At 46.9% G+C, this 26135-nt stretch overlaps 1 protein-coding gene across 1 annotated transcript; it reads left to right on the top strand.

The window, feature by feature from the left end:
- On the top strand, nt 1-22608 carry CASTOR1 (cytosolic arginine sensor for mTORC1 subunit 1). Its single transcript, XM_033174696.1, has 9 exons — nt 1-227; nt 5325-5395; nt 10806-10999; nt 12453-12585; nt 14740-14863; nt 16436-16549; nt 19034-19116; nt 20419-20513; nt 21218-22608. Exons 1-9 carry the CDS (start codon nt 115-117, stop codon nt 21281-21283), a joined length of 993 nt encoding a protein of 330 aa, XP_033030587.1. The 5' UTR covers nt 1-114; the 3' UTR covers nt 21284-22608.
- The last annotated feature ends 3527 nt before the right edge of the window (nt 22609-26135 follow it).

The following is a 26135-nucleotide window of genomic DNA, read 5'->3' as shown; positions in this document are numbered from 1 at the left end:
GGAGGCGGCGCCGCGGCCCCGGCTTCGCCTATAGCCGAGCGCCGGGGTTGCGATCCGGCCTTGCTTGGTGCGTTGCTGCCGCTGCCGAGACACGCGCTTCGGGCCGCCGCCGCGATGGACCTGCGGATCCTGGAGCCCCGCGTGCGGGTACTGAGCCTGGCTCGCGGCGGCCTCTGGCTCTACACGCACCCGCTGCTCAAGATGCTGCTGCTGCCCCAGCGAAGCAGGTGCCCCGCCGGGACGGGGTGGGTCGGGGTCGGGTTCCTAGCGGCGTGTATGCGTGTCGTGCGCACGCACACTCGCGTGTACCAAGGGGAGGGGGTTGAAGGAAGAAGGAAGGGAAGGGGATGCGAGAGTCTCGAGGAGAAGGCTTCATTTAGCGAAGGTTGCCGAGCCCCATTTTATAAGCCCGCGCACGTGTAGACGGAGGTTGTGGGAAGATAGGCCAAGGAGGCGTGTTGAGTGTTGTGGACCATCCGCAGGGTGAAGCCCTTTGGGCAAGGGGCAGAATTGGTCCCTGTTAATGTGCGCTCACGTGCCGCAAAGGATTGGGCGCATACTGCGAAGTTGTGGGGATGGACCGAGGTGGTATGTTGAACGTGTGGATTGGGGTGTAGTGGGGCACGTGCACATGTGGTCCAAGCGGTTGTGTTGGTGAGCAAAGGAGGGGTGTGTGTGTGTGTGTGTGTGAGAGAGAGAGAGAGAGAGAGAGAGAACTGGACTACATTCTTCCTCTCTCTCAAGGGATTGGGTTCCTCCGTCCGTGCGTGTATGAGTCTACTAGGAGGTTGTGGGAATGCACAAACACAAGAGTGCATTGTTTTGAGTGCAATGTGCGAAGGCCTCTTTTGTCGCTGCAGGATTGGGCCCACGTACCTGAGAGCTGTAGGGAGAGGACTGGTTCCTCTGTGCTTGTACCAAGGGAGCGTGCTGTTGAGCCAAGAAGGGGTGTGTGTGGTGGCAGATGCAATCCTGACCCCACTCGGACATAGCAAGTATTGCCTCCAAACTCTTGCTTTGCATGGGATCTTATAGGATACTCAGGGTGCTTTGCTGCAAACTCGGTTCAGGGAATTATTGAAAACACTTCTGTTGCTTAATCTGGGTAAAATGGAGTGAGCCTTGTTTGGGCAGCAGGTATCTTGTAACACAGAATGTGCTACCCTGTTTAAAACCCAGAGGACGAGCAGCTGAAGCCCCAGCCCTACCTCAAACAGGCAAATCTGGTCTCTGCCTGCCTCTTCTCCCAAACTAAGGGTTAAAAGCTGGGTGTTGGGCGAGCAAGTGGCAATACTCCTGTAGTAACAGCAGACTATTCTTGCTGGCGTTTGAGCCCTCGGGACTCTGCTTCTTTCTCCTGTTTTTCAAAGCAAGCCCTTCCAAATGCCTCCAAATTGCAGGCCAAAAGTTTTAAATACGTTCTGCTTATAAGCACTCCCACAATTTGTGCTTGGGAGTCAAATGTGGGGGAAAAAACAGTGTTTTTTTTAAATGAAAGAAAAAAAGAAATAAATTAAAATTCCCCCCCTTCTCAGGATTGAAAATGGATTCCCCCCCCCTACTTTTTCCTCCTGCAAAGGCTGGCAAAAACAGCCTAACTAACACCCTCATCTTACCCGCCTTGTAGAGAATAAGCAAACAATTACAGGGTGTTATTTAGATCAGCCTCTTCCAACTGGATCTCACACTTGGCTGGAGTTGGCTGGCAGCACCTCTTCTTTCCAATATATAAAAAAATACACACAGGGGCTTTCTCTCCAGTTCCAGAATATGGAGTTCCACACTTGCAAGAGTCCCCCCCCCCTTTGTGTTTGGATTCTGGAATTGGAGAGAAAGCCCCTGTGTTGTGCTGAGTCTTTCAGTTAAAGCAGCTGTTTTCCGAAATGGAAATACCTAGAGGGGCAGGGAGTCACCAGAGGTGGTGATTTAAGGCTCCTGCTATAAGTGACTTAGAATCATAGAATTGTAGGGTTGGGGATCACAAGGGTCATCTAGCTCAACCCCCCTGCAATGCAGGAATATTTTGCCCAGTGCGGTACTCGAATCTGTGACCCAGAGATTTAAAAGAGTCTCATGCTATACTGAGTATCCTTTCTTCAAGCCCATCTATATCGCATTAAGAGTTTGCTGAGCAGTGAAGTAGTTAACTAAAGATGGTAATCTAAGCCTCTTATCTAAGCCTCTTGCTAAATGACTGTCAGACTCTGGGAAGCTGGTATCACTGGATCAAGTTTTATCAGTTGTGTTGAATTAATTAAATTTAGTTTAAATCGTATTTTGAATGAATGCACAGTTGATTGCTACTGTTTTGGATATTATTGTGCTATTATCTTCCTTAGTGGGTCATGCAAACCTCTATTCTGAATAATGCATTTTACATGGTGTTGCACCATCAAGTTGAGCACCCAGTCGACTCTGTGGGGCTCGAACCCATGACCTTGAGATTAAGAGCCTCCTGCTCTACCGATGGAGCTCTGGGGCTCTGGGAATGAGTTTATGGTGGCTTGAAAAAGTTTGGGAACCACTGATCTGAAGCAAATAATTTCATTGCTCATGTTCTGGTTTCTTAGTCCCGTAACCCAGCCCAGTCCAAACAGCTCTGTAGCGGCTGAGATCACATCAAGATTTAGAGTCCCCAACGCTTTGGAGCGAATGAGGGGTGGGGTTGGAGTGTGTGAAATTAGCAGAGAAACAAAAATTCTTCAAACACCACCATTGTTAAATTTTTGGTCTCTTGACAATCAAGGGCTGTTGTTGCTTTTTAAAATCCCGTTACTGCCCCAAATTCTGTTTAAAATCCTCAGGATTGAGTTCTGCCTTGCATAGGATCCCCATGCATTTAAAACTCACCCAACTGCATGGTTTATTTTCAGCACGGAATTGGGAGTTTTCTGTAGTGAAATAATCTGAATTTCTTCCATGCAGCGTTGGGAGTGGTTTTCTCTTCTACAAAGTACCAATGGATTTAGTTCTACAGCAATCAGAACATTTATTCACCATTCATAATATTTTACCTTAATTTCTTAGTACAGTATGTTACGATTATAAGTTCTCGGCTGTCAGGAGTTTCTGTTACATCTCTAGGGTGGAGGTTGCATCAGCGTAAACAGTGGTTTGTTTGTTTTTAAACTGTGTTTTGCTGAAATGGCACATAACTTGCAGCAAGCCCCTAGGGTTTCTAAACAAGGGTCTGTCCTCCCCCAGCCAGACCTGGAGATGTTGGGATTGATGCTTCACTGTTGAGCTAACATCCCTTCACTATACTGAGTCAGACCGTTTGTCCATCTAGCTCAGCATCGCCAGCACTGACTGGCAGCAGCTCTCCAAGGTTTCAGATAGGAAGTCTTTTGCCAATGAGTCCTGTGTCTTCTCAGAGTGATATCTGTATGGGAGACTCTGTGTGGTCTTTATTTGTCCACCCCTCTTGGTAGAAGCAGAACTGAACAGTGACAGTTCTATCTAGGTAATTGATGTTGACTCCTAGAAACGTGAAATAGAATAATAGATTCGTATATTGTAGAGTCCAGGCTTCCTCAAACTCTGCCCTCCAGATGTTCTTGGCCTACAACTCCCATGATCCCTAGTTAGCAGAACCAGTCAGTGGTCAGGAATGATGGTGTTGTAGGAATATGAAGGTCTTATATATAATAATAATAATTGTTCATAAGTGTACCAAGCAAACATGTACATGAATGTATGGGCCACATGTCTGAAGCAGCACCATTTTGATTCCCAGCTGGCCAAGTATTTCTCTGCAAGGAGGAAGACAATAGGAAAAGCTTCCCAATTCTCTTTGGGATTTACACCTCCCTGTAAATACAGTCTGGCAAGTATCTGTTAAGCTGAGCACACTCAATATGCGGTATTTACCATCGCAAAGGAATGGCCGGGCTACCCAGGAAAGGCAATCAGATAAGGCATTATCATATAAACTGGCAGGTAGGGGAAAACAAACTTCTCAGGTTTCTGTTGAAATTTGTTGGAGACCGCCTTTTTGTGATGTATGGATGATGTTTCTGGGGGTGGTCTTGAATGGCAGCGTGGGCAATTTCACATTTCTTCATAAGGGCAGGAGCTCCTTTGTTCTGGGTCTTTCCCCTGCTCTCCGATGTGTGGGGAAAACACCCTGTTGCAGCAGCTTTAATAAAGATCAAGCTTACTAGCTGCTTTGCTTCTAAATATTCTCTGGTTGGCATCTGTTATTCACTCCTACCGATGGAGAACCTGGAAAGGACTCTACAAGGGGTCTAAGGGAATAAGAGCAGATTTTGTTTACAACAGAGGGAATTGTAGTGTCAAAATGTCTGGAGGACCAAGTTTGAGGAAGCCTGATCTAGCCCAACCCCCTGCAATGCAGGATTCTCAGCTAAAGCATCCATGACAGATGGCCATCCAACCTCTGCTCAAAAACTTCCAAGGAAGGAGAAGTAGGTGGGAGTCACGTTTTTTCTCCTTTCAAGCTTTTTGTCGTGAGAATTGCACAAGCGTCTGCTGGAATTTTGCAAGGGAGAATGGGAATGAGAGAATGGGAAGAAAACTAGAATAAGCACGGCTGTAGCTCAGTGGCAAAGCATCTGCTTTGCCAGTAGAATGTCCCAGCTTCGATCCCTGGCATCTCCAGGTAGGGCTGGGGGATAACCTGAAAGAGCATCTCCACCCCCATCATTCAGCCCAGACACTGAGGTCCAGCGCCAAGGGCCTTCTGGTGGTTCCCTCCCTGCGAGAAGCGAAGTTACAGGGAACCAGGCAGAGGGCCTTCTCGGTAGTGGCACCCACCCTATGGAACATCCTCCCATCAGATATCAAGGAAATAAACAAATATCCAATTTTAAAAGACATCTGAAGGCAGCCCTGTTTCAGGAAGCTTTTAATATTTGATGAATTATTGTATTTTAGTATTTTGTTGGAAACCGCCCAGAGTGGCTGGGGAAACCCAGCCAGATGGGCGGGGTATGTATGTATGTATGTATGTATGTATGTATGTATGAATGAATTAATAATATGCCTGAAATCCTGGAGAGACGCTGCCAATGAGTGTGGACTGTGGACAGTACAGAGCTAGATGGGCCAGTTGTCTGGATGTAATAGGCAGCTTCCTGAGTTGACTTTGCCTCTCATTAGCCAGCCACTAGTTGCATGTAGTAGCTGGCCCTTACACAAGCCAGGCTTGGAAATGATTTGGAAGCAGATGCATGTGGAATAATATATATTTCATGCAGTTGGCTAAAAAAAACAACACAATGCTGATTCTTCTTCTTCTTCTTCTTCTTCTTCTTCTTCTTCTTCTTCTTCTTCTTCTTCTTCTTCTTCTTCTTCCTTCCCAGGTGCAAATTCTTCAGCTTGACAGAGACCCCTGAAGACTATACCATCATGCTGGATGAAGAAGGCTTTAAAGGTACCAATGTCCGTCCTTTCTGTGTGTTGACTCCCAGCGTGGCATTGTTGCCGTTTCCGACAGCTGTTGATTCAGTTTAATTTAGGGGTGTGCCGCACGGGTTACTTGCATGGAGCTGCATGAACCCCTCAAGGGGGACATTATGGTGAAGGAAGAGCTTATACATGCCAATAAATGAATACTTGGGGCTCAAGTTGTTCCTTTTTCAGCCTCAGGGCCACATTCCTTTCTGGGTGATATTCTGGGGACCACATGTCATTGGTAGGAGGGCCAGAGGGAAAAATGGGTGGGAGCAATGGATGTAAGTTATGCATTTGTGGGGTAGGGTAGTGTCTACACCCTTCCCACACCCCTCTCTCTTACATCTGGTTGGAGGTGTGGGTTTGGGAAAAGATTATTGCTATGCAATCATGGAGGGTGTAAAGCAAGGCGGGAGAGGAGGCAGGGCCTGGGGAGAGTCCCAAAAGGCCAGATAGAGAGGAGTGAGCCAGTGTGGTGTAGTGGTTAAGAGCAGTAGACTTGTAATCTGGTGAACCGGATTTGCGTCTCCGCTCCTCCACATGCAGCTGCTGGGTGACCTTGGGCTAGTCACACTTCTTTGAAGTCTCTCAGCCCCATTCACCTCACAGAGTGTTTGTTTTGGGGGATGAAGGGAAAACGAGATTGTTAGCCGCTTTGAGACTCCGTAGTGATAACGCGGGATATCAAATCCAAACTCCTCCTCCTCCTTTTCTTCTTCTTCTTCCCCCCATCCCTGACTTAATGCAATTTTCTGGGTTTTTGTTGCTTACCAAAAAAAGAGAGAGAGAAAAGCCTTTTCTCTGATGCTGAAATGCCTTTTGGGTCTTAACTGGCACTTTGGTTGGAGTTTACGCTTATTTAAGAGCATTCATACGACACTTACTTTTTTTAATTAAAAAAAATCTCTTCGCATACGATCTAAGAAAGCCGGACAATATATTCTTAAAACAAAAATGCATTGTAAAACCAGTCTTATAAAAACACTAGTAATATAAAGAGAAAAATAAAACGGAAATTCTGAGGATTCAGATGCATGAATCGGAACCCAGCCTTATGGGTCAGGGAACGCCTGGACAAAAAGCAACGTGGGAAAAAAGATTTAGGCCCTGCCACTGAGCCTTAGCTGGATTGGAGCAAAAGTTCATCTAGTCCAGGAAGTCCTGAGAAAAGGATGTTTTTTTGATGGGGGTTGGCAGGCAACATCCTTTGCATGCAGAGAGCCCCTGGTTCAATTTCTGGCATCTCCAGTCTATTTCTTTTTAAAAGAAAAGGAAAAAAAAATCCTTAGTATGAGATGCTGCTGGTTAGAGCAGGTGATACTGGCCTGGATGGACTTAACACACTGATATGGTAAGGCAAGCAGCTTCCTATGTGCTGTTGATCAATTTTGCCGGGTGACCCCGCCCTGGACTTAATTTTGAGCATTATCAAGTGATAGAGAGAGAGAGAGGAAAAAGAAAATCTCCCTGCTGTTTTCTGCTTTTTCCAAGTATAGGAGGGAACAGATGGAGAGCAGATGTTGGTATTGTGCGTCTGTTTTATTTACCCCATGGGGAAGAGGGAGCAGGGCCACAGGAAGGGAGATAGGAAGCCGCCCCGGTCACTGCTGACAACAGCAGCTTTTGTATAACTGCTTCCTGGATCCACTCCAGAATGGCTTTGGCAGGACATTTTTCAGAGCGGATGGAAGGCGTGGCCATCCCAAGCTGTGATTTCTTTTGGTGCCGTTCCCATGGAACAGGAACACACACACACGCACGCACACCGGTCCATTTGAGTGATGCATAAATGTGGCTACCTGGCTGCTTGTGTGAAAGAAGCTGGAAGGGGCCAGGCAGGTGAAGTCTTGGTTTTTACTCAGCCAAGGGATGGTTTGGGGTTTCCCCCCATTTTATATTGCTTGTAAAACAAACAAGCAGACCTCGGAAGAACTTGCAGAAAGAAGGAAACAATAAAATTACCAGTAAAAAGAAGATATTTTAAACATTTTTTTAAAAAAAATAAGCAAAAATAGATCAAAGTGCCCAACATTCTGTGTGCCGTCCAGGTCCTGATAGGCATGCATAAACAAAAATATTTTAAGCAGGCGCCAGAAAGAGTGCAGTGAAGATGCCTGCCTGATGTCAAGTGGCAGGGAGTTCCATAGTATGGGTGCTGCAGTTGTTGTTGTTCAGTCGTGTCTGACTCTTTGTGACCCCATGGACCAGAGCACGCCAGGCACCCCTATCCTCCACTGCCTCCCGCAGTTTGGCCAAACTCATGCTAGTCGCTTCGAGAACACTGTCCAACCATCTCATCCTCTGTCGTCTCCTTCTCCTTGTGCCCTCCATCTTTCCCAACATCTGGGTCTTTTCTAGGGAGTCTTCTCTTCTCATGAGGTGGCCAAAGTATTGGAGCCTCAGCTTCAGTATAGGCAACCTGGAAAGGCCACGGGGATCACCAGTGTTTAGCCTTCTCTCCAGGCAGTGACTGGGATTTACACAATCTTTGATAACTTGCCTCCAAGATGTTTGCATTCATTCACACAGGATTCTCTTAAAAGGGCCATTCTGACCCTCCCGCCCCCTTGGAAGTTGAGAGCAGCTGATTTGCCAGTGCTTTTTTTTTTTTGGAAGTTGAGATGCAGTTTTATTCTCCGGATAAAAAGCTCTGGTGCTTTCTTGGTTGATGGGTTGTTTTTTTTTTTTTTTTGAGAAATCATTGCTCTTGTTCCCAGGATTTCTGCAGCCTGGTTGGCCATTGTTCTTGTGAACGACTCCATCCTGTTTCCTTGGAACAGAAGCCCCCAAAAGGCCCATTCGAAAGTAACCCTTTGCCTTCCGTTGGGAAGGATAGGCAACGCTGGCAAGTGACGCTACAGCTTTGCTTCCCCAACTGCACCGCCCCCTCCCTCCATATATAAAAGTAGATATGTGGTTGTGCCTTGTCACCCAAGCCAGATGCCCTTTGTGCATTTCCCATGTCACGAGAGGGGGAGCAGGAATGTCTTTGACATGCTTCTGTTGAGTTCCTCATGGCCCCACCCCTGTCATGTGTTGCATCTGAATATCTGCAATGGAGAGCAAGTTAGAATCTTGAGTTAAGGTTCTGAGTTAGAACCTTGGGTTGAGTAAGGTTCTCATTTAGAACATTGCGTGGTGCAGGGTTCTAAACTGGAATGCTCTTCCAATAAAGATTCAGCAGGTATCTTCTATCTCATTATTATCATTGTTATTTTTATTGTTACTATTACTAAATTTATTACCCACTCTTCACCAGCAGGCCCCATGGTGAGTTACAGCAACTTAAAACTTAAAATTAAGAACAGTTAAAACAGGTGATAGGGTGAAAACACACACCTCAGATTTTAACACCTGAGAAGGTCTGTAGGGAAGGAAGCCAGATCTCTTGGATATTTCATAGAATCATAGAGTTGGAAGAGACCACAAGGGCCATCCAGTCCAACCCCCTGCCAAGCAGGAAACACCATCAAAGCATTCCTGACAGACGGCTGTCAAGCCTCCGCTTAAAGACCTCCAAAGAAGGAGACTCCACCCCACTCCAAATTCCACTGTTGAACAGCTCTTACTGTCAGTTCTTCCTAATGTTTAGGTGGAATCTTCTTTCTTGTAGTTTGAATCTATTGCTCCGTGTCCGCTTCTCTGGAGCAGCAGAAAACAACCTTTCTCCTTCCTCTATATGAAATCCTTTTATATATTTGAACATGGCTATCATATCACCCCTTAACCTTCTCTTCTCCAGGCTAAACATACCCAGCTCCCTAAGCCGTTCCTCATAAGGCATTGTTTGTAAGTGTTAAAACCTTGGGATAAAGTTCTGACTTAGAACCGTGAATAGTTCAGGGTTCTAAATTTTGGGGTGCTCTTCCAATAGAGATTCAGCAGGCGTCTTTATGTTAAGCCTCTTAATGTTTGCTTATGAAGGCCGCTTGCTGGAAGCTGGGGGGTTAGGGTTGGGGGGAGAGTGCTCTTGTGCCTGGTTCCTGCTTGCAGGTTTGCCATTGTGAGAAGAGGATGCTGGACTTGATGGGCCAGTGGTCTAATCCAGTAGCCCCTTCTGTTCTTTGTTGTGTCTTTTGGTCTGGTGGAGCAAAGGCGGTTCTTATCTTTTGAATTAACCTCTGGAGTAGCTGAATCAACAGTAATCCTTGTTGGCCGAGAACGCAGTGTACTTGCTTCCCTCCTTGACTGGGGACTGATCCAAGCCCCTTTTTGGCTCTGCTTCATTCTGGAGAGAGAGAGAGAGCTAAAATCTCTGGTTAGAGGGACAGTTTGTCTTAGGTGGGAACGGGCTTGCCAAAGGCATCAGTGCCCATTGGCAGGGAACTGGGGAGGCAAGGGGCTTGGAGTCTTGCAGTAAACCGCTGCTCCTGATTCCAAAACCTCATTGGAAATCAAAATTCTGTGAAGTTCCCTGAATCATTTTAAAATAAGAGACAAGTTTTAAAAAAAACAAACAAACTTGCATGTAAAAACTATAGCACCATTTTTTTAAATTAAATTAAAAGTCCCTCTAAACAGCTTGATATTTTTTTAAACATTCCTAAGTGCTACACACTGTGCAATACTAAAAGATGCTCGTTTTGGGGTCACCACCCTGTAATATTCAGTAGGGTGCATTGCTGCGAGTAGAATTTCCCAGATCTACGTAACCTTGCAGGTCTGTGCAAGGGGATAAACTTGGTTATTTGGGCAAACTTTTATGTAGCTACTAGGGGCTACTGCTCTCCTTGTCAACCCTGACTACCTGCCAACCCCTTTGCCAACCACCCTTCCCCCACACCTGAGCAACCCCCCTTCCTTACACCTTACCCACTTCCTTCACTGTCTTTTCGCAGCTTGACCAAAGCCCCACCCCCTTTTAAAGCCCCACCCCCCTGCATGTGAAATGCTTGCCCCCCTCCATTAAACAGCTCACTTTGGCCACCAGCACTGCCCACCTGCTTGCTTGCCTGTCTGCTGTCCTGTTGTGACGACAGCCTTACGTTGTTATGTATCTAGGAAGATAGAGATTTAGTTCAGGTTTTGACCTGCATAGACAGCTGTGTGTAATATTTGTAATTTTATGTGACAAACCAGCTCCTGCCCATCTAGCAGTTCGAAAGCACGTCAAAGTGCAAGTAGATAAATAGGTACCGCTCCAGCGGGAAGGTAAACAGCGTTTCTGTGTGCTGCTCTGGTTCGCCAGAAGTGGCTTAGTCATGCTGGCCACATGACTCGGAAGCTGTACGCCGGCTCCCTTGGCCAATAAAGCGAGATGAGCGCCGCAACCCCAGAGTCGTCCGCGACTGGACCTAATAGTCAGGGGTCCCTTTACCTTTACCTATTTTTTTGGGGGGGGGGGGAACATGAAAACAAATCTTGGATCTCCCCCCACCCTTGTCTTCCAGAGCTGCCCCCGTCCGAGTTCCTGCAAGTCGTAGATTCCACCTGGCTGGTGCTCAATGTCTCATCCAACGGCAGCGCTTCCGCTAACCTCCAGCCTATTGGGGTCACCAAGATCGCCAAGTCCGTCATCGCACCGCTGGCAGAGCACAACGTCTCGGTGCTAATGCTCTCCACCTATCAGACAGACTTCATCCTGGTGAGTCTTTCGGGGTGATTTCCCCCCACATCCCCAGAGGAGACAATTGACAATTGTAAAGGGAGGAGGCCACCTAAGGAAAGGCTGACTCTTACTGGTTGGGCCCTTTGTTTCTCCAAAGGCCTGAACCTCAACCCCCAGCATCTCTAGATACAATTGGAACAAAATAAAAAAATGAAAAATTCCTTCCAGTAGCACCTTAGAGACCAACTAAGTTTGTTCTTGGTATGAGCTTTCGTGTGCATGCACACGGAAGCTCATACCAAGAACAAACTTAGTTGGTCTCTAAGGTGCTACTGGAAGGAATTTTTTAATTTTGTTTTGACTATGGCAGACCAACACAGCTACCTACCTGTAACTAGATACAATTGTACAGTTAATGCACTGTGATAGTACTTTAAACCATCATGGCTTCTCTCAGAGAATTCTGGGAGCTGTGGTTTGTTAAAGGTGCCGAGAGTTTTGTTAGGAGGCCCCACATAGCTATAATTCCCAGAGCTCCTTGAGAAAGAGGGATTGATTATTATACCACTTGGTGGATTGTATTGGGTCTCCTAATGACTCTCAGCACCCTTAACAAACCACAGCTCCCAGAATTCTTTGGGGGAAGCCATGGTGGTTTAAAGTGGCACCATAATGCTTTAAATGTTTGATGTGAATGTGGCCGAGGGGAAAAAAAGACCATTTTCTTTAGTCATAGGACAGTGGTGGACAATTGGTATCAGGCTGAGGGCCGCATTCTGTTCTGGGCAACCTTTTGGGGGCCACATTCCGTTCTGGGCAGTGCCCGAGGTGAAAGTGGGCAGAGCAATGAAGGTAAATTTTACCTTTGTACAATAGGCTAGTTTCTGCACACACTCCCACCGCCCTTCTCCATCCTCTACTTGGACAAGCAAGAGGCATGATCAGATTGCAAGGACACCTTCCAGCCAGGCAGAACCACTCAAGGAGGGCAGAAAGCAAAGCCAATGTGGGGTGTGGCCAAATACCAGATAGACAGACTTAGAAGGCCACACTTGGCACCAAGGCCCGAGGTCCCTAACTCTTGTCCTAGGCACAATAAAAGGAGATTCTCCTAAGGGCATCAGATGAGTTTTGGCCAGGGCCAGAATTCGAACTGCAGACTTTCAACCTCTTGGGCCACCACCAGTGGAGGCTGGTCAGCTAGGGCAAATGGGGCAGTGCCCCACAAACCTCAGCCTGCCTTCACTTGCCTGCCTTCTTACGACCAATGAAGGGGAGAGGCCCTGCCTGTCAGTTTCCTCTTCTTCCTCCTCTGTGTTCCCCTTGTAGAACTGAAGGAAGAAGTCGATGGGGGACAAATGCTCAAATTGGTTGGCTCCGCTTGCCACTGGCGCCACCTACTGTTGGCCTCCCTGCCTTCCGCCCTACCCACCCCAAAGGGCTCCAGCTGCTGCTCTGCACCGGCTGCAACCTTGGCTCTTTCTTCCAGGTGCGGGAGAAGGACCTCCCTGTCGTGATCCACACCCTGGAAGGAGAGTTTGATATTTACAAGGAGGTGAACGGGGAGCCGGTCCCCGCAAACTGCGACGACGCAGCCAACGGGTTCCTCAAGCCAAAGCAAGGTGAGTTTTTGGGAACAAGAGAGGGCTGCAATGGAAACAGCCCCTGTAACCTTATGGCCTCCTTTTGATAAAACTGGGTGGTGGTGGAGGCTTTGAAATTGGATTCCTTGTCTCCACCACCACCCAGTTTTATCAAAAATATGTCAGGCCAGTCCGATGGGGACAAAGTTCATCCATTGTATTGATGCTCGGAGGAGAAGAAAGTATCTTTTTGTTTTGCTTAGACAATAGGGGGATTTGTGCTTTAACCTTGCAAACAGCAGCCTTGCAAACAAAGCCGTGGGAGCTGTTAGCTGATTTATAGTATTATATATTATGTATACTCTCTTTTTTTTGCCATGCCCCACCTAAGCATCCCTAAAATCCTGATGCACACACACACACACACACACACACACACACCCACACACACACACCGGTGACATATACCATATTTTTCTGTGTATAACATGCCCCTGTGTATAAGACACCCCCTTCTTTTTTGGGACACCCAAATTGAGAAAATGGGGAGAGATTGCCCAGAAAAATGCAGTAATTCTTCTGATTCGAAAAGTGAACTCTTCACGTGGAGGAAGCCTAAAAGGCTATTAAAGGTAAAGGGACCCCTGACCATTAGGTCTAGTCGTGTCCGACTCTGGGGTTGCGGCGCTAATCTTGCTTTATTGGCCGAGGGAGCCGGCGTACAGCTTCCGGGTCATGTGGCCAGCATGACTAAGCCGCTTCTGGCAAACCAGAGCAGCGCACGGAAACGCCGTTTACCTTCCTGCTGGTGCGGTACCTATTTATCTACTTGCACTTTGACGTGCTTTTGAACTGCTAGGTTGGCAGGAGCAGGGACCGAACAACGGGAGCTCACCCCATCGCGGGGATTCGAACCGCCAACCTTCTGATCAGCAAGCCCTAGGCTCTGTGGTTTAACCCACAGCGCCACCCGCGTCCCTGTGTCTTTACTTAAGGTCAATACAAACTGCTCGCCTTCAATGAACTATGCGTTCTGGTTTGAGCAGTTTAGAAAGCAGATTATGTCTTACCACATGTGCAAAATTGACTGAGCCTGAGTCAGCACCTAAAGGGAGAGTCCTGCTGTCAGATCAGCAAGCCCTATGCTCTGTGGTTTAACGCACAGCGCCACCCGTGTCCCTAATAAAAGGCTATTAACATGGCTAAACAAGCTTCCAAAGAACATGGCACCCATGGAAGAGAAAAAGAAAAGAACGAAAGGACAGGTGAAGTACCAAGGAAGAAATCACTAAGAAATTGTTTAAAAAAATTATTAATAATATGAAGTGATATGAAAAATAGCAAATAAAGTTTCAAAACATATAATAGAGAACTGAAATGCATAAATATAAAATGATTTTAATGGAAGCTTTTCCTGTAATACTTTGATCATTTTAATTGCTATACAATAAAATAAAAGGTACCTAACAAATTCAAAATACAATTTGAGCTCACCTAAAGATAAGTAGACTAAAGCTACTGAGATCCTTGTGCTTCATGCCTGCTGCAGAGAGATTTTTTATATTAGGCACCAATTTCGTCCGCTTCAGTCTCAAGTCTCCTCGTTTAGTGATCCAGTTGATTTATTTTCTTCTCGAATTGCCCCCCTTAAAAATCTAATTGCCCCCCGTGGGGCGTGTGCCCCACATTGAGAACCGCAGATTTAAAACATAAAAAACTATAAAGGTAAAATTGAGCAGGCAGTTAAAAGAATCCAGTAACCAAACTATATGGATCTGAGCAGCGCTTGAAATTCTGACACTCGAGATGTGGGTTTTTAGGACTCTCCATGTTTCTGTGATTGCAAGCTTTTTAAAACAGTTTTTCACTATGGTGTTTTCATTATTGTAACCTGCCATGGGGCTTTACGGTGCATGGGTGGGTATTAAATTATAACAACAACAACAACAAAATTCAACATTGTTGGATGTCTCCAAATTCTAGTGCAATGAGGGAGGGAGAAAATAAAGGTGGCTGTTAGCCAAGTGGGCTGTTGCTGCAGATGTTGTGCAAATGCAATTCAGCCCTGCTCCTCTGCTTGGAAATTCTCCTGTCATTGCCATGGCATTCCCTTGTCTGGTCCAAGCCAATCCCTTGGGAATTCTGGCTAAACACTTAGCCAGGTGTCTAAACACTTTTGTCTCTTGTCCTTAGATGTGAACCCCACTGTCCACCCTGTGCAGAGCCCCCAAAACAGGTTCTGTATCCTGAGCATCTCTCCAGACTCCTTGCCCGCTATCGCCACAATCCTCATTGATGTCCTGTTCTATTCACACAGGTAAGAGCGCAGCAGAGGTGTAGCGGACACCAACCATGTTCTGCTCTCTGTGCAAAGATCAAAACTTAACTGTTTTGGGAGCTTCTGGTTCCACTCTGCCATGGTGGAGGCAGCCCCCACAACAGAGGGAGCTTGTTGGCGAAGGAAAAAAAGGATGATTGAGGGTAATCATCCTTGCAAATTCTCCCCAGGGCTGGGGTTGTGGGGGTGGGACGGGCTTCACTCACAGTTCATCTCGGTACCTGGCTCTCACTCTTGCATGGAATGCAGGGGGCAGGAAGGCACTGAGTGTAAAAGCCCTTTGCCTGCCGAAAACCCTCCAATGCCGCCATTAAGAAGCAGAGGTTTTCCTGTTAATTAGAGCTTAATTGGGCTAAAGTACAGGAGCGTGCTAGAAGAGATGAGATCACAAACTGCGGAACAAACCAACTGCAAGGACTTTAAGGTTTGAATTTGAGATAAGACTTCATTCTGTGCAAAAGACGGCGGGGCAGGGAGCCTACGGTTTCTTTATTTAAAGTTTTCTTCTCTACATTTATGATTCGGCAACCCTCTGAATGTTAGTTCAAATTATATTTATACAAGCGAGGGTGGAAGAAATTGGATTCTAAATATGGAATATAACATCAAATGGAACGGTGTGTGTAAAAAAAGGAAAAGGTTAGGGAAGCTCTACTTTGCAAAAGGTTTACAGTGGAAACTTAGAGCTGACTCTTCCCCATCCTTCATTATTTACGGAGTGAACTGAATCATGCTAACAGAACTTGGAATTTAATTTAATTGAAGGTATAATTGCTCATATCTTCAGCTGGAAGGAAAGATGAAAGGAGTCTGTGAACTGCCAAGAAACTGATAAGGTTCTTTATTGAGTCATCTGCAGTTCGACAGACCTCTCTTCTTCCCAGGCTGAGAGGGAAAATGGTGACAACAGTTTATTTGCTGGGACAGAGTGACTTTTGCAGCTGTTGTTAAAGTTCTTGGTGCAAAACAACGAAGCATTGGACTGAACGATTGAGAAATTTCTGGAACGACAATGGAATATCAGCTCTGCCCAAGGCATGATGGATAACAGCAAAAATCAGGGGAAAGAAAGCCATAATATCTTACAAGGACAGGAAGAAACACTACAGACAGAATAATTGCCACACACAGGAAGAACAAGGATATAGTTTGAGTTCCTCATTTGCAGTATTATAAATCCATTTAGTGTGTCAACATGAATAGAAGTTATTAATATTGCAGTTGTTGTATAAGGGATCATTATTATGACTGGAATGTAATTGAAACGAATAAGATTTTGGAATGCAGAAATAAATAAAATCATTAAACCATCAATTCTAGCACACGGGCCCCCCCCCCCCGCTTTAACTAAATTATATAATTTGGTATTTGAATGATTTGTATTAATTGTAATATAAATTGGTATTGTTATAATGAGGCTATTATTGGACTTTAATTGAAAACTAATAAAAATTTATAATTAACCCCCAGTTTTAGGAAAAGCTGGTCAGTTTGTCCTATTCAGTCCTTTATTTTGGGGATTCATATGTTTCTTCTTCACCCCATTTTCAGCCCCTCAAAAGAAGCTGCTTCAGCCAGCCAGGACCTTGACTCCATTACTTTCTTTGCCTTTTCGCTAATCGAGGGGTACATCTCCATCGTCATGGATGCTGAGACCAAGAAGAAGTAAGTGCCGTCAGGTAGACAGCTTTGCTGCAGGTAGCAGGAAAACTTTTATTAAATAAATGAGAGTAGGGCTGCATTCGCACAGAAGTTTATTCCATGTCTCTAACATTTCCCTAACTCTTAATTTCCCCATTACATTTGAGCTTTTGCATGACTCGGAAGCCACTTCTGGGAAACGTAGCAGAACATTATGGAAATTTCGCACTCATATTCGTATTAATTGCTTCGGGGGGGGGGGACCCTGTTTGCAGCCCCGCTAAATCCGAAAATTGCAAGAGGAAAGTAACGAAATTTGGAGCAGTAAACCAGCGTGCAAGTTCTTCCTTGAGGTTTCCATGGGGGAACAAAAACAGGCATGTGCAGAAAGGGTGGAGAATCGGCAACATTGAATGACGTTTGTTGTTGTGCCTTAACAGGCGCTCTGGTGTAAATGTGTGGGGTGTAATCCACTGGGAGCAGTCAAGTGCAACATTCCTTGTTTTGCTAGAGTGGACATGCAAGGGAATGTTTGGTCCAGCCAGTCGAAACTTCCTGTTCCTCCTGGCCTGGAGCATTCTTCCTGTTGCATGTGACTAGTGGGTGGGCGTGACCTTTCCAGACCTGGTAAAAGGACAAGGCATACTGCCACTCTCTTCCTTCTCCATCTTCCTTTCTTCCTGCGAACTTCCCGGACTGCTAACTGCAGTCACTAGGTCAACCCACATATGGGGTAAACCTGTTTGTATATGCTTTGTAACTTTAAGCCTTAAGCCCGCCTTCAGGGATCACGCTGTGCTCTGCCTGATCGTGAGTAAACTTTCTTTTTATTGCTTATGAATAAGACTGTGGTGTCTTTATACTTTTAGGAGGGATTCAAGGGGTCTTACCAGGAAAATATTAGAACACATCTCAATCTGGGCAAGCCAGATTGAATTGCGTATTGTCTTAAGAAGCTCCCACGAGTTCGCAACTAGTTTTCTGCTGTGTAAAGGGGAATGTGAACTCTGCTAAGTGAAGGAACGTGCTAGCGCAAGTTAGGAAGGATATTAATAATATCAATAATATTAATAAACAATATATCCTCTCCTGCCACCCTGAACGTTCCCGCAAAATGAAATTTAGCACAGCATGCCAGTGTATTGGCCAAAAGGCTTACAAGTTCCAGTGTTATGAGAGAGGGAGAAAATATCTTCTCTGTCTGCTCTTGCCTTGCCATGCATCTTAATGAAAAGGTCTGTCATGTTGCCTCTTACTTGACTTTTCTCTAAACTTAAAAGTCCCAAACTTTACAACCTTTTCCTCATAGGGAGGCTCTGCATCATTCCCTTGATCATTTGTGTTGCCCTTTTCTGAACCTTTTACAAACGCTGCAATATCCTTTTTGAGGTGAGGGGACCAGAACTGCATACCCAGTATATTCCAAGGAGGGTAACAAACATTGTCTTTCACAAATGATGGCAATGTGCAGTGCCAGTTGACACATCTCCTGGTGGGTGTCTGTCAGGGCAGGAATCCCCTTCCTTGGCTTGAAAGCCCTGCGGCAGCATCTCGTCGTTGGCCTTAGGAAATTGCCCGCTGCTGTGTTCCTATGAGAGCCAGTGTGGTGTAGTGGTTAAGAGCGGTAGACTCGTTATCTGGGGAACTGGGTTCGCGTCTCCACTCCTCCACATGCAGCTGCTGTGGGTGACCTTGGGCTAGTCACACTTCTCTGAAGTCTCTCAGCCCCACTCACCTCACAGAGTGTTTGTTGTGGGGGAGGAAGGGAAAGGAGAATGTTAGCCGCTTTGAGACTCCTTTGGGTAGTGAAAAGCGGGATATCAAATCCAAACTCTTCTTCTCTTCTTCTTCTTCTTCCTATGCAATTGCTGGAATTCATGCAGTGGTTTGGCTGAGGTTTCTATTTGTCGCGTGGCAGTCTTGAGAGTCCCATGGACTGCAAGAAGATCAAACCTATCCATTCTTAAAGAAATCAGCCCTGAGTGCTCACTAGAAGGACAGATCCTGAAGTTGAGGCTCCAATACTTTGGCCACCTCATGAGAAGAGAAGACTCCCTAGAAAAGACCCTGATGTTGGGAAAGATGGAGGGCACAAGGAGAAGCGGACAACAGAGGATGAGATGGTTGGACAGTGTTCTCGAAGCTACTAACATGAGTTTGACCAAACTGCGGGAGGCAGTGAAGGATAGGGGTGCCTGGCGTGCTCTGGTCCATGGGGTCACGAAGAGTCAGACACGACTGAACGACTGAACAACAACAAGTCTTGGGATAAAGGGTCGTATCCATGCAGCACTGTAAAAACACAGATAGTGCACTACAGTTCCCAGGGTTATCTGGTTAAGCCGTGTGCTTTAAATGCGTGGTGTGGATCCGATCGTGCTGGTGTGTTGCTGTGTGCAGGAAAAACTGAGCCGGAGGGCAGAAACCACAGAGCATCACTTGGGTGTGGAGCTTTAGAAAAGGTGCTGCTGGCATTGACTAAATTCTCTTCCCTCCTCCTCCTCCCAGGTTCCCCAGTGACCTCCTGCTGACCAGCTCCTCAGGGGAGCTCTGGAGGATGGTGAGGATTGGTGGCCAGCCCCTGGGCTTTGGTAAGTGAGTGTGCATCCTCACGTTCTGAGCTCTGCTTTTCCTTGCAGGCGGCGTTACCGGTAGCCGCAGGGAAGGCTGTTGGTTTTTAATAGTATAAGATGCTAACCATAAAGTACAGCCTTGCAAGTGCTCAGTTACCTGATCACCTGTGGCGAGTTAGAAATTGCTCCAGGTGAGCAGGCAGCAAGATCTTGCAAGAGCCGACTCTTTCTGTTCCCTTCCCTTTTAAGCCACGCTTACCTGTACCAGGTAAGTGTGGGTTATCTAGTAAAAATGTGTTCTTTGTGCGGCTGGTACAGCCTTAGTGAAAAGGGACATGGGTGGCGCTGTGGTCTAAACCACAGAGCCTAGGGCTTGCCAGTCAGAAGGTCGGCGGTTCGAATCCCCGCGACGGGGTGAGCTCCCGTTGCTCGGTCCCTGCTCCTGCCAACCTAGCAGTTCGAAAGCACGTCAAAGTGCAAGTAGATAAACAGGTACCGCTCCAGCAGGAAGCTAAACGGCGTTTCCGTGCGCTGCTCTAGTTCGCCAGAAGCGGCTTAGTCATGCTGGCCACATGACCTGGAAGCTGTCTGCGGACAAACGCCGGCTCCCTCAGCCTGTAAAGCGAGATGAGCACCACAACCCCAGAGTCGTCCACGACTGGACCTAATGGTCAGGGGTACCTTTACTTTTACCTTTTACAGCCTTAGTGGGGCTATTTTAAGAAGCCCTGCTCATATATATAGTTTGTATATTTTATTGCTCTAAGCTGCTTTGCGACCAACATGGTGAAAAGTGGGATATTTTATATATATATGTGTGTGTGTGTGTGTGTGTGTGTGTGTGTGCATTTAAATAAATAAAATAAACATTAAGCCAACGCTGGAAGGTAGGTGTTGGCTGCCATATTATAATCAATGGGAAAGACATCCAAAGAATTCTGGGAGCTGTAGTTTGTTGAAGGTGCTGAGAGTTGTTTGGAGGGCCCTATTCCCCTCCCAGGGCTGCAGTTCCCAGAGTGGTTTAATGGTCAATCCATCTTCACAGGGAATTCTGGAAAATGGAATTCTGCGAAATGAGAGGGGAATAGGGGTCTCCTAACAACTCTCAGCACCCTTGACAAACTACAGCTCCCAGAATCCTTTGGGGGAAGCCAGGACTGTTTAAGTGGTATCATAGCTCCTTAGATGTGTGGTGTGCATGTGACGTTTACTGCCCCGCACACATGCTTGCGCTCCAATCAGTGCTTAAGAGAAGGGGAGGGTTTTTCTTACTCTTTCTAATGCGGCAGAAGCTTATCACCTGCCTTCTTGCCCCCCCAGATGAATGTGGGATTGTGGCTCAGATTGCCAAACCTCTCGCCGATGCAGATATCTCTGCTTATTACATTAGCACCTTCAACTTCGACCATGCCCTGGTAAGTCGGTCAGGCTGTCCTCCAAATTGTGAGCAGCTGCCTACCTATTTTTAAAATATATGTGATCATTTTAATGTTTTATTTAGAGGCCTTGTTTGTTTGTCTTTTGCACTGAAGCAGCATATAAATTTTGTTAAATGAAAAGATACCGTATTTTTCGCTCCGTAAGATGCACTTTTTTCTTCCTAAAATGTAAGGGGAAATGTCTTATGGAGCGAATGTGTGGTCGATCTCTGGCTCCCTTTCCGGCCCCGGCCCCCTTCCCAGGCCTCCATTGTTGAATGTTCTGCAGACAGAGGCTGTTTGTTTCCCCAGCGACATGTGACTGGCTGATTAGATTGTCTGTCTAGAAACTGCAGAAACAGCTCCCTTTCCTTTCCTAAAGAAGCTGCAGAACTGTGAGTTGAACCCGATAAAAACAGGATTTTTTCCATTTTTCATAGTAAGCTCAACAACATTGAGCTGATCCTCAAAACAAGGGCCTTTTCCCCTTTGCAAAAGAAGCTGCACAGCTATGAGCTGACCCCCCCAAAAAACCAGGGCTTTCCCCCTTTCCTCCTCTAAAAACTAGGTCCGTCTTATGGTCAGGTGCGAAAATGGAGCGAAAAAATACGGTGATATTCTAAATCCTCTTTGAGCAGTATTGCAGGGAGGAGGTGCTTATTTGACCCGGCTGGTTTGCTACCCTTCCCCGTCTCTTCCAGGTTCCAGAGGACGGCATTGACAGCGTCACCCAAGTGCTTCAGACACGGCAGGAGAGTGGGAGATAGCCCCTTGGCTCATTATGTACACTGATTTCTGCTGCGCCTGACACCTGGTGTTCCCTGGAGTAAGGCGGAAGCCGCTTGCCCTGAGTGTGAGCCGAGCTGTCCTTTTTTCACAGTGTTTTCTTGGAAATGTGGAGCGACTGGTGCGTGTCCCTCTAGCTGGAGGAGAGCTGTTGTCCCTTCGCTCCCAAGAGGGGAACCCCAACCTGTGCCTTATCTAGACAACTCCCCAGAACCTGGTGAATCGGTTCCGATTGCCTGCGTCAGACTTTAGTATTCTCCAAACCCCGTTCTAGCCTTTTGGCCCTATCGTTCGGTCCTCGGCCTAGCTGTATCTAGAACCAAGGAAGGGGATTCCTGCTCCTGATGGGCTTCTGGAGAATCTCCCTCTCTTTTTTGCACATTACCTGAACTTCTCCAATAGGAAGACAAGCCTGGAACTTTCTGTTGTTGTTTTCTTTGTGGTTGCTAATTTGTTGGAATTGCACAGTTTACTTATTATTGTGGGGTTTTTTTAAAAAAAATTTAATCCACAGTGCTAAGATTGGGAAATACTGGGGCCATTCCTTGTTGAGGTGGTTGGCAAAAAGCACACATCCACATCACAAGTTTAAAGCTCTAGGATACCACTTTAAACAGTCCTGGCTTCCTCCAAAGGATCATGGGAGCCGTAGTTCATTGAAGGGTGCTGAGAGTTGTTAGGAAGACCCTCTATTTCCCCTCCCAGAGCTGCATTTCCCAGAGATCATTGGGGAGAAGGATTGACTGTTATCACTCTGCGAATTGTAGCTCTGCAAGGAGAATGGGGGCGGTGTGTGTGTGTGTGTCTCCTTAACAAACTACAGCTCCCATAATTCTTTGAGAGAAGCCAGAACTGTTTAAAGGGGCACCACAGGGCTTTAACTGTGAATGGTGGGACTGTGGCCTAAGTGACTGATCATTGACGGGGTATTTTTTTTTTTAACTCTTAACCTTCCACCAAGTTCCCATTTGTAGGTCGCTTGCCCAGTGGCTGTTTGAAGAACCACCGGCGCACCCTCTTTGCTTTCTGCTGGCACAGTGCCCCCCGTTTTAACAGTATTAAGGCGACACTCATTCCTCCAGATGTTGCCAGGTTGGCTGGAGCTGATGGGAGCTGGCATCTGTCAGCATCTGCGCCCCCCCCCCCCAATGCATTAATGGACAGGATACTTGGTCAGGTCTTTGAGCTGGAGGAGGGCGAGGAGAAGGACTTGAGCAAACCCTCCCCACCCCAATTCTTCTATTTCATGTGGCCTTAAAACCTGAGGGTGCCTTATTGTGCTTTATCATGAAGCATTTACATACTTTTTAAAAAGTATGATGTATGAAGTTAGTCACATTCTTCTCCCTCCTCCTTCCTTTGGGCTACGGGCGAAGGAGCTCATGCCAGGTACCCTGTGAAATTTATCACCCTCCACCATGTGTTTGATTTAATTTGATTTTTGGGAGGAGGGGACAGACGACAGACAGACAGAGGAGCAGCTGGGACAGCAGCTCAGTCAAAGGGGTTTGACCCAGTGCCAGAACAGAAGAAGGAGGTGTGGGGTAAGCTGGAGAGTGGGTTGGTTGTGGTGGGGATCCTGTTTTCGGATGCCTCCCCCCCCCTTACAGAAGCTGCTCTGAGCAACTTAAAACTGGCGCCCGTAGCTCTCTCCAGCTTATTCTGCTGTGTATTCAGATCCAGCTTGATTTGGGTTTTGGGTATTGTTTGTTTTGAAAACAACCAACGCCAAACCAGCTGAAGAACTCCGTGCTGGAGAAGGGGGTAGTCGAGATCATGCGGACCTTTGGAGCTCTTCCAGACAGCGGGTGCTTTGTAAGGAGGGTAGTGCCAAACCTGAGTTGCTGGGGTTCATCTCAAGGAAAAAGGCACCCTCATTCTGTTCTTGTTTGGAGTAGGAGCCCTTTTGTTTCCCCAGAGAGAGCCAGCGTGGTGAAAGACATTGAGGGTCCGTCCCCGCTAGGGAACCGGAGCGAGCTGAAGAATGCTGCCTCCCTTTCTGCTTTGGGGTTGTTTTTTTTGGGGGGGGGGTTGTCTGGGCCTCGGGGAACCAGAAGTGCTTCGATGTGAGCCTTTGGCGAGTTCTCGACCTTTCCTGGGTGCTAACTTTTTGAAGCAGCTTTGAATGTAGTTTTCCCGGTTGTGATGGCTCAACCTTGCATCACTGGAACTTTTTAAATTTGCAAGCTAGCCTAAAGGGAACCTATCCTGTTTTGTGTTTCTTTTTAAAATATATATATATAAAATGAAGCAGGTTGAAGTGCAACCCCTTAGTTGGGGTAAGGTCCCACAGCTACATCTGGTTTCAGGCTTATTTCAGGAAGAGCTTTAGGAAAAGGTGTGGCTGGCTGTCATTTGCACAACTGGGTTTCTACAGTTGCCAATTAGCTAGAGCTGGCTGGGCATTGTCAGTCTCTGCCCAAGAGCTGCACAGTGTATGTCCTTTACGCTTTCCCCCTTTGTGGCCACCTTTTTGCTCATCCCTAGTCCTCTCACCTGGCGCACAGGTGCATGGGAAGTAGCACAGCTGCCAAGTGACACTGTCTGTGCTTTCTCTAGGCCATGGCGAAGGGCTAGGTCTCAGCAAAGGAGTGGTGGGAGCTGGGTTAAGTCTTAAGAGGGTAGGTTTGTTCAGGGCTGGAGTCCTTGCCCTCTGGGTGGGCTGGCCCAAGCCCTGTGTGCCTGCCCTCCAGAGGGATGGTGTTGCCCTCATTTCTCTCCACCCCACAGAGCCTGAAATAGACCCTCCCAGTCTTGTATTCCTTTGAAACTTTTGTGCCAGTTTATATAGAGAACGAAGCTTTTTGCAGGCGCTAAACCCGACCTGAGAACTCCTGCGCAGCCACCCGGCACCGTTGGAAGACCTCTGGCAGAGGGCAAGGGAACGGAGACCCATGATGGCATCCTTGAATTCCCCACCCCACCCCCAGTATTTTAATACAGGGCTGGGAATAGGTGTGCTGAGATAAGGAGATCGCCTCCCATGTAGATCTCAAGAAAGCGAGGGGGTCTCATATGGGGGTAACTCACAGCTACTGACATTCCTCATTTTGGCTGCTAGTTCTGGATTCCTGGCTGAGTTCTAAGACGAATTACCCAGCGAAACTTCTTTTCAACACTACACCAATGAGAGCCAGTTTGCGTGCCGCGAGAATGCAAAGTCCTTTACATTATTTGTGTGTGTTCGTGCGTGTGCGCATAGTTTTACATTTTGTCAATAAAGGTCATTTATTTCTTGCAAATAATACTCGTGGCAGGTGATTGTGTCTAATCAAGTCTGGAATAAACATTAAGCAAAATAAGCACATGCTGGGGGGGGGGCACCACAGGAAATTTTCCCCTGCCAGATTTTTAACATTAACGGTCACAAATTGCTCAGCTGAGTGTTTGGCTACACCCATGGCTATAGGTAAAAAGGTCAAGGAAGGTTAAGTCTAGTCAAAGGCAACAGTGGGGTGCGGCGCTCATCTCGCATTTTAGGCCGAGGGAGCTGGCGTTTGTCCACAGACAGCTTTCCAGGTCATGTGGGCAGCAGGACTAAACCGCTTCTGGCGCAATGGGACACCGTGACGGAAGCCAGACCGCACGGAAACGTTGTTTACCTTCCCGCTGCAGCAGTACCTATTTATCTACTTGCACTGGTGTGCTTTCGGACTGCTAGTTTGGCAGAGCTGGGACAGAGCAACGGGACCTCACCCCCCCCCCCCGTTGCACAGGATCCGAACTGCTGATCAGAAGGTCAGCAAGCCCAAGAGGCTCTGTGGTTTTGACAACAGCGCCACCCGCATCCCTCTGAGTGTTCCCAGCTGAGTGTTTGGCTATGTTCTGCCTCCAGATCTGGTTGTAGTAATGCATCTGTTTGCCAGTTGCTGGAAACCACAGGAAGGGAGAGCGATCTTTTGCTCAGATCCTGCCTGCCAGTTTCCCACAGGCATCTATCTGGTTGGCCGCTGTGAGGGCAGGATGCTGGACTAGATGGGCCAGGGGCCTGATCCAGCAGAGACTGTTATTATGTTGTATGGATTATGACAGCCACCAATGACAGCCTTGGAAAACAAAAGCCCGACAAATGAGACACCAATCCTGTTCAGCTGCTGCCGGCAAGGAAGACGGGTGGTGAAAAACAGGGCATTAAAAGAACAACAACACCCGGACTTGACTTTCCTGTCAGCAGAGGAATTTCTTTTACAGCTTTCCTTGAACGACTGCTTCTCCCTGGCAGGGAACAAGGCCTGTGGGAACTCTGCAGGAGCTGTTTATGTGGTAACACTGTCAAGACACAGGCAATAAATTTTACATTCTCAGCCCAGAATGTAAATCTATCCGCAGGATGGAAGAGCCGACTGAAAAATTAACATGATGCATAAAAGACACGAGCCAAAATGTTGATACTTCTTTGCTTCCCCCTGAAAAAAGAGGATGGTATTTTCCAGAATATTCTCTGGAAATAATAATAGTAGTAGTAGTAATAGTAATAATAATAATAGTAATTCAGAGTTAGAAAGGACCACAAGGATAATCTAATCCAACACACTGCAGTGCAGGGATATTTTGCCCCGAATGTGGGGCTCGAACCCATGACCCTGAGATTGTGTCTGATGGGTATTATGATTATTTGTAGAGCCAATGTGGTGTAATTTGACTGTAGGACAGGCATAGCCAAACTTGGCCCTCCAGCTGTTTTGGGACTACAATTCCCATCATCCCCCACCACGGGTCCTGTTAGCTAGTGATGATGGGAGTTGCTGTAGGACCTTGGAGATGGGAGTTCGAATCCCCACGTGGCTATGCAGATCACTGGGCAACCTTGGGCCATTCATTGCTTCTCAGCCT

Source organism: Lacerta agilis, chromosome 17, assembly GCF_009819535.1.
Source record: "Lacerta agilis isolate rLacAgi1 chromosome 17, rLacAgi1.pri, whole genome shotgun sequence".
In the NCBI taxonomy this organism is placed as follows: Eukaryota; Metazoa; Chordata; class Lepidosauria; order Squamata; family Lacertidae; genus Lacerta; species Lacerta agilis.
This window is presented reverse-complemented; position numbering and strand designations above follow the sequence as displayed.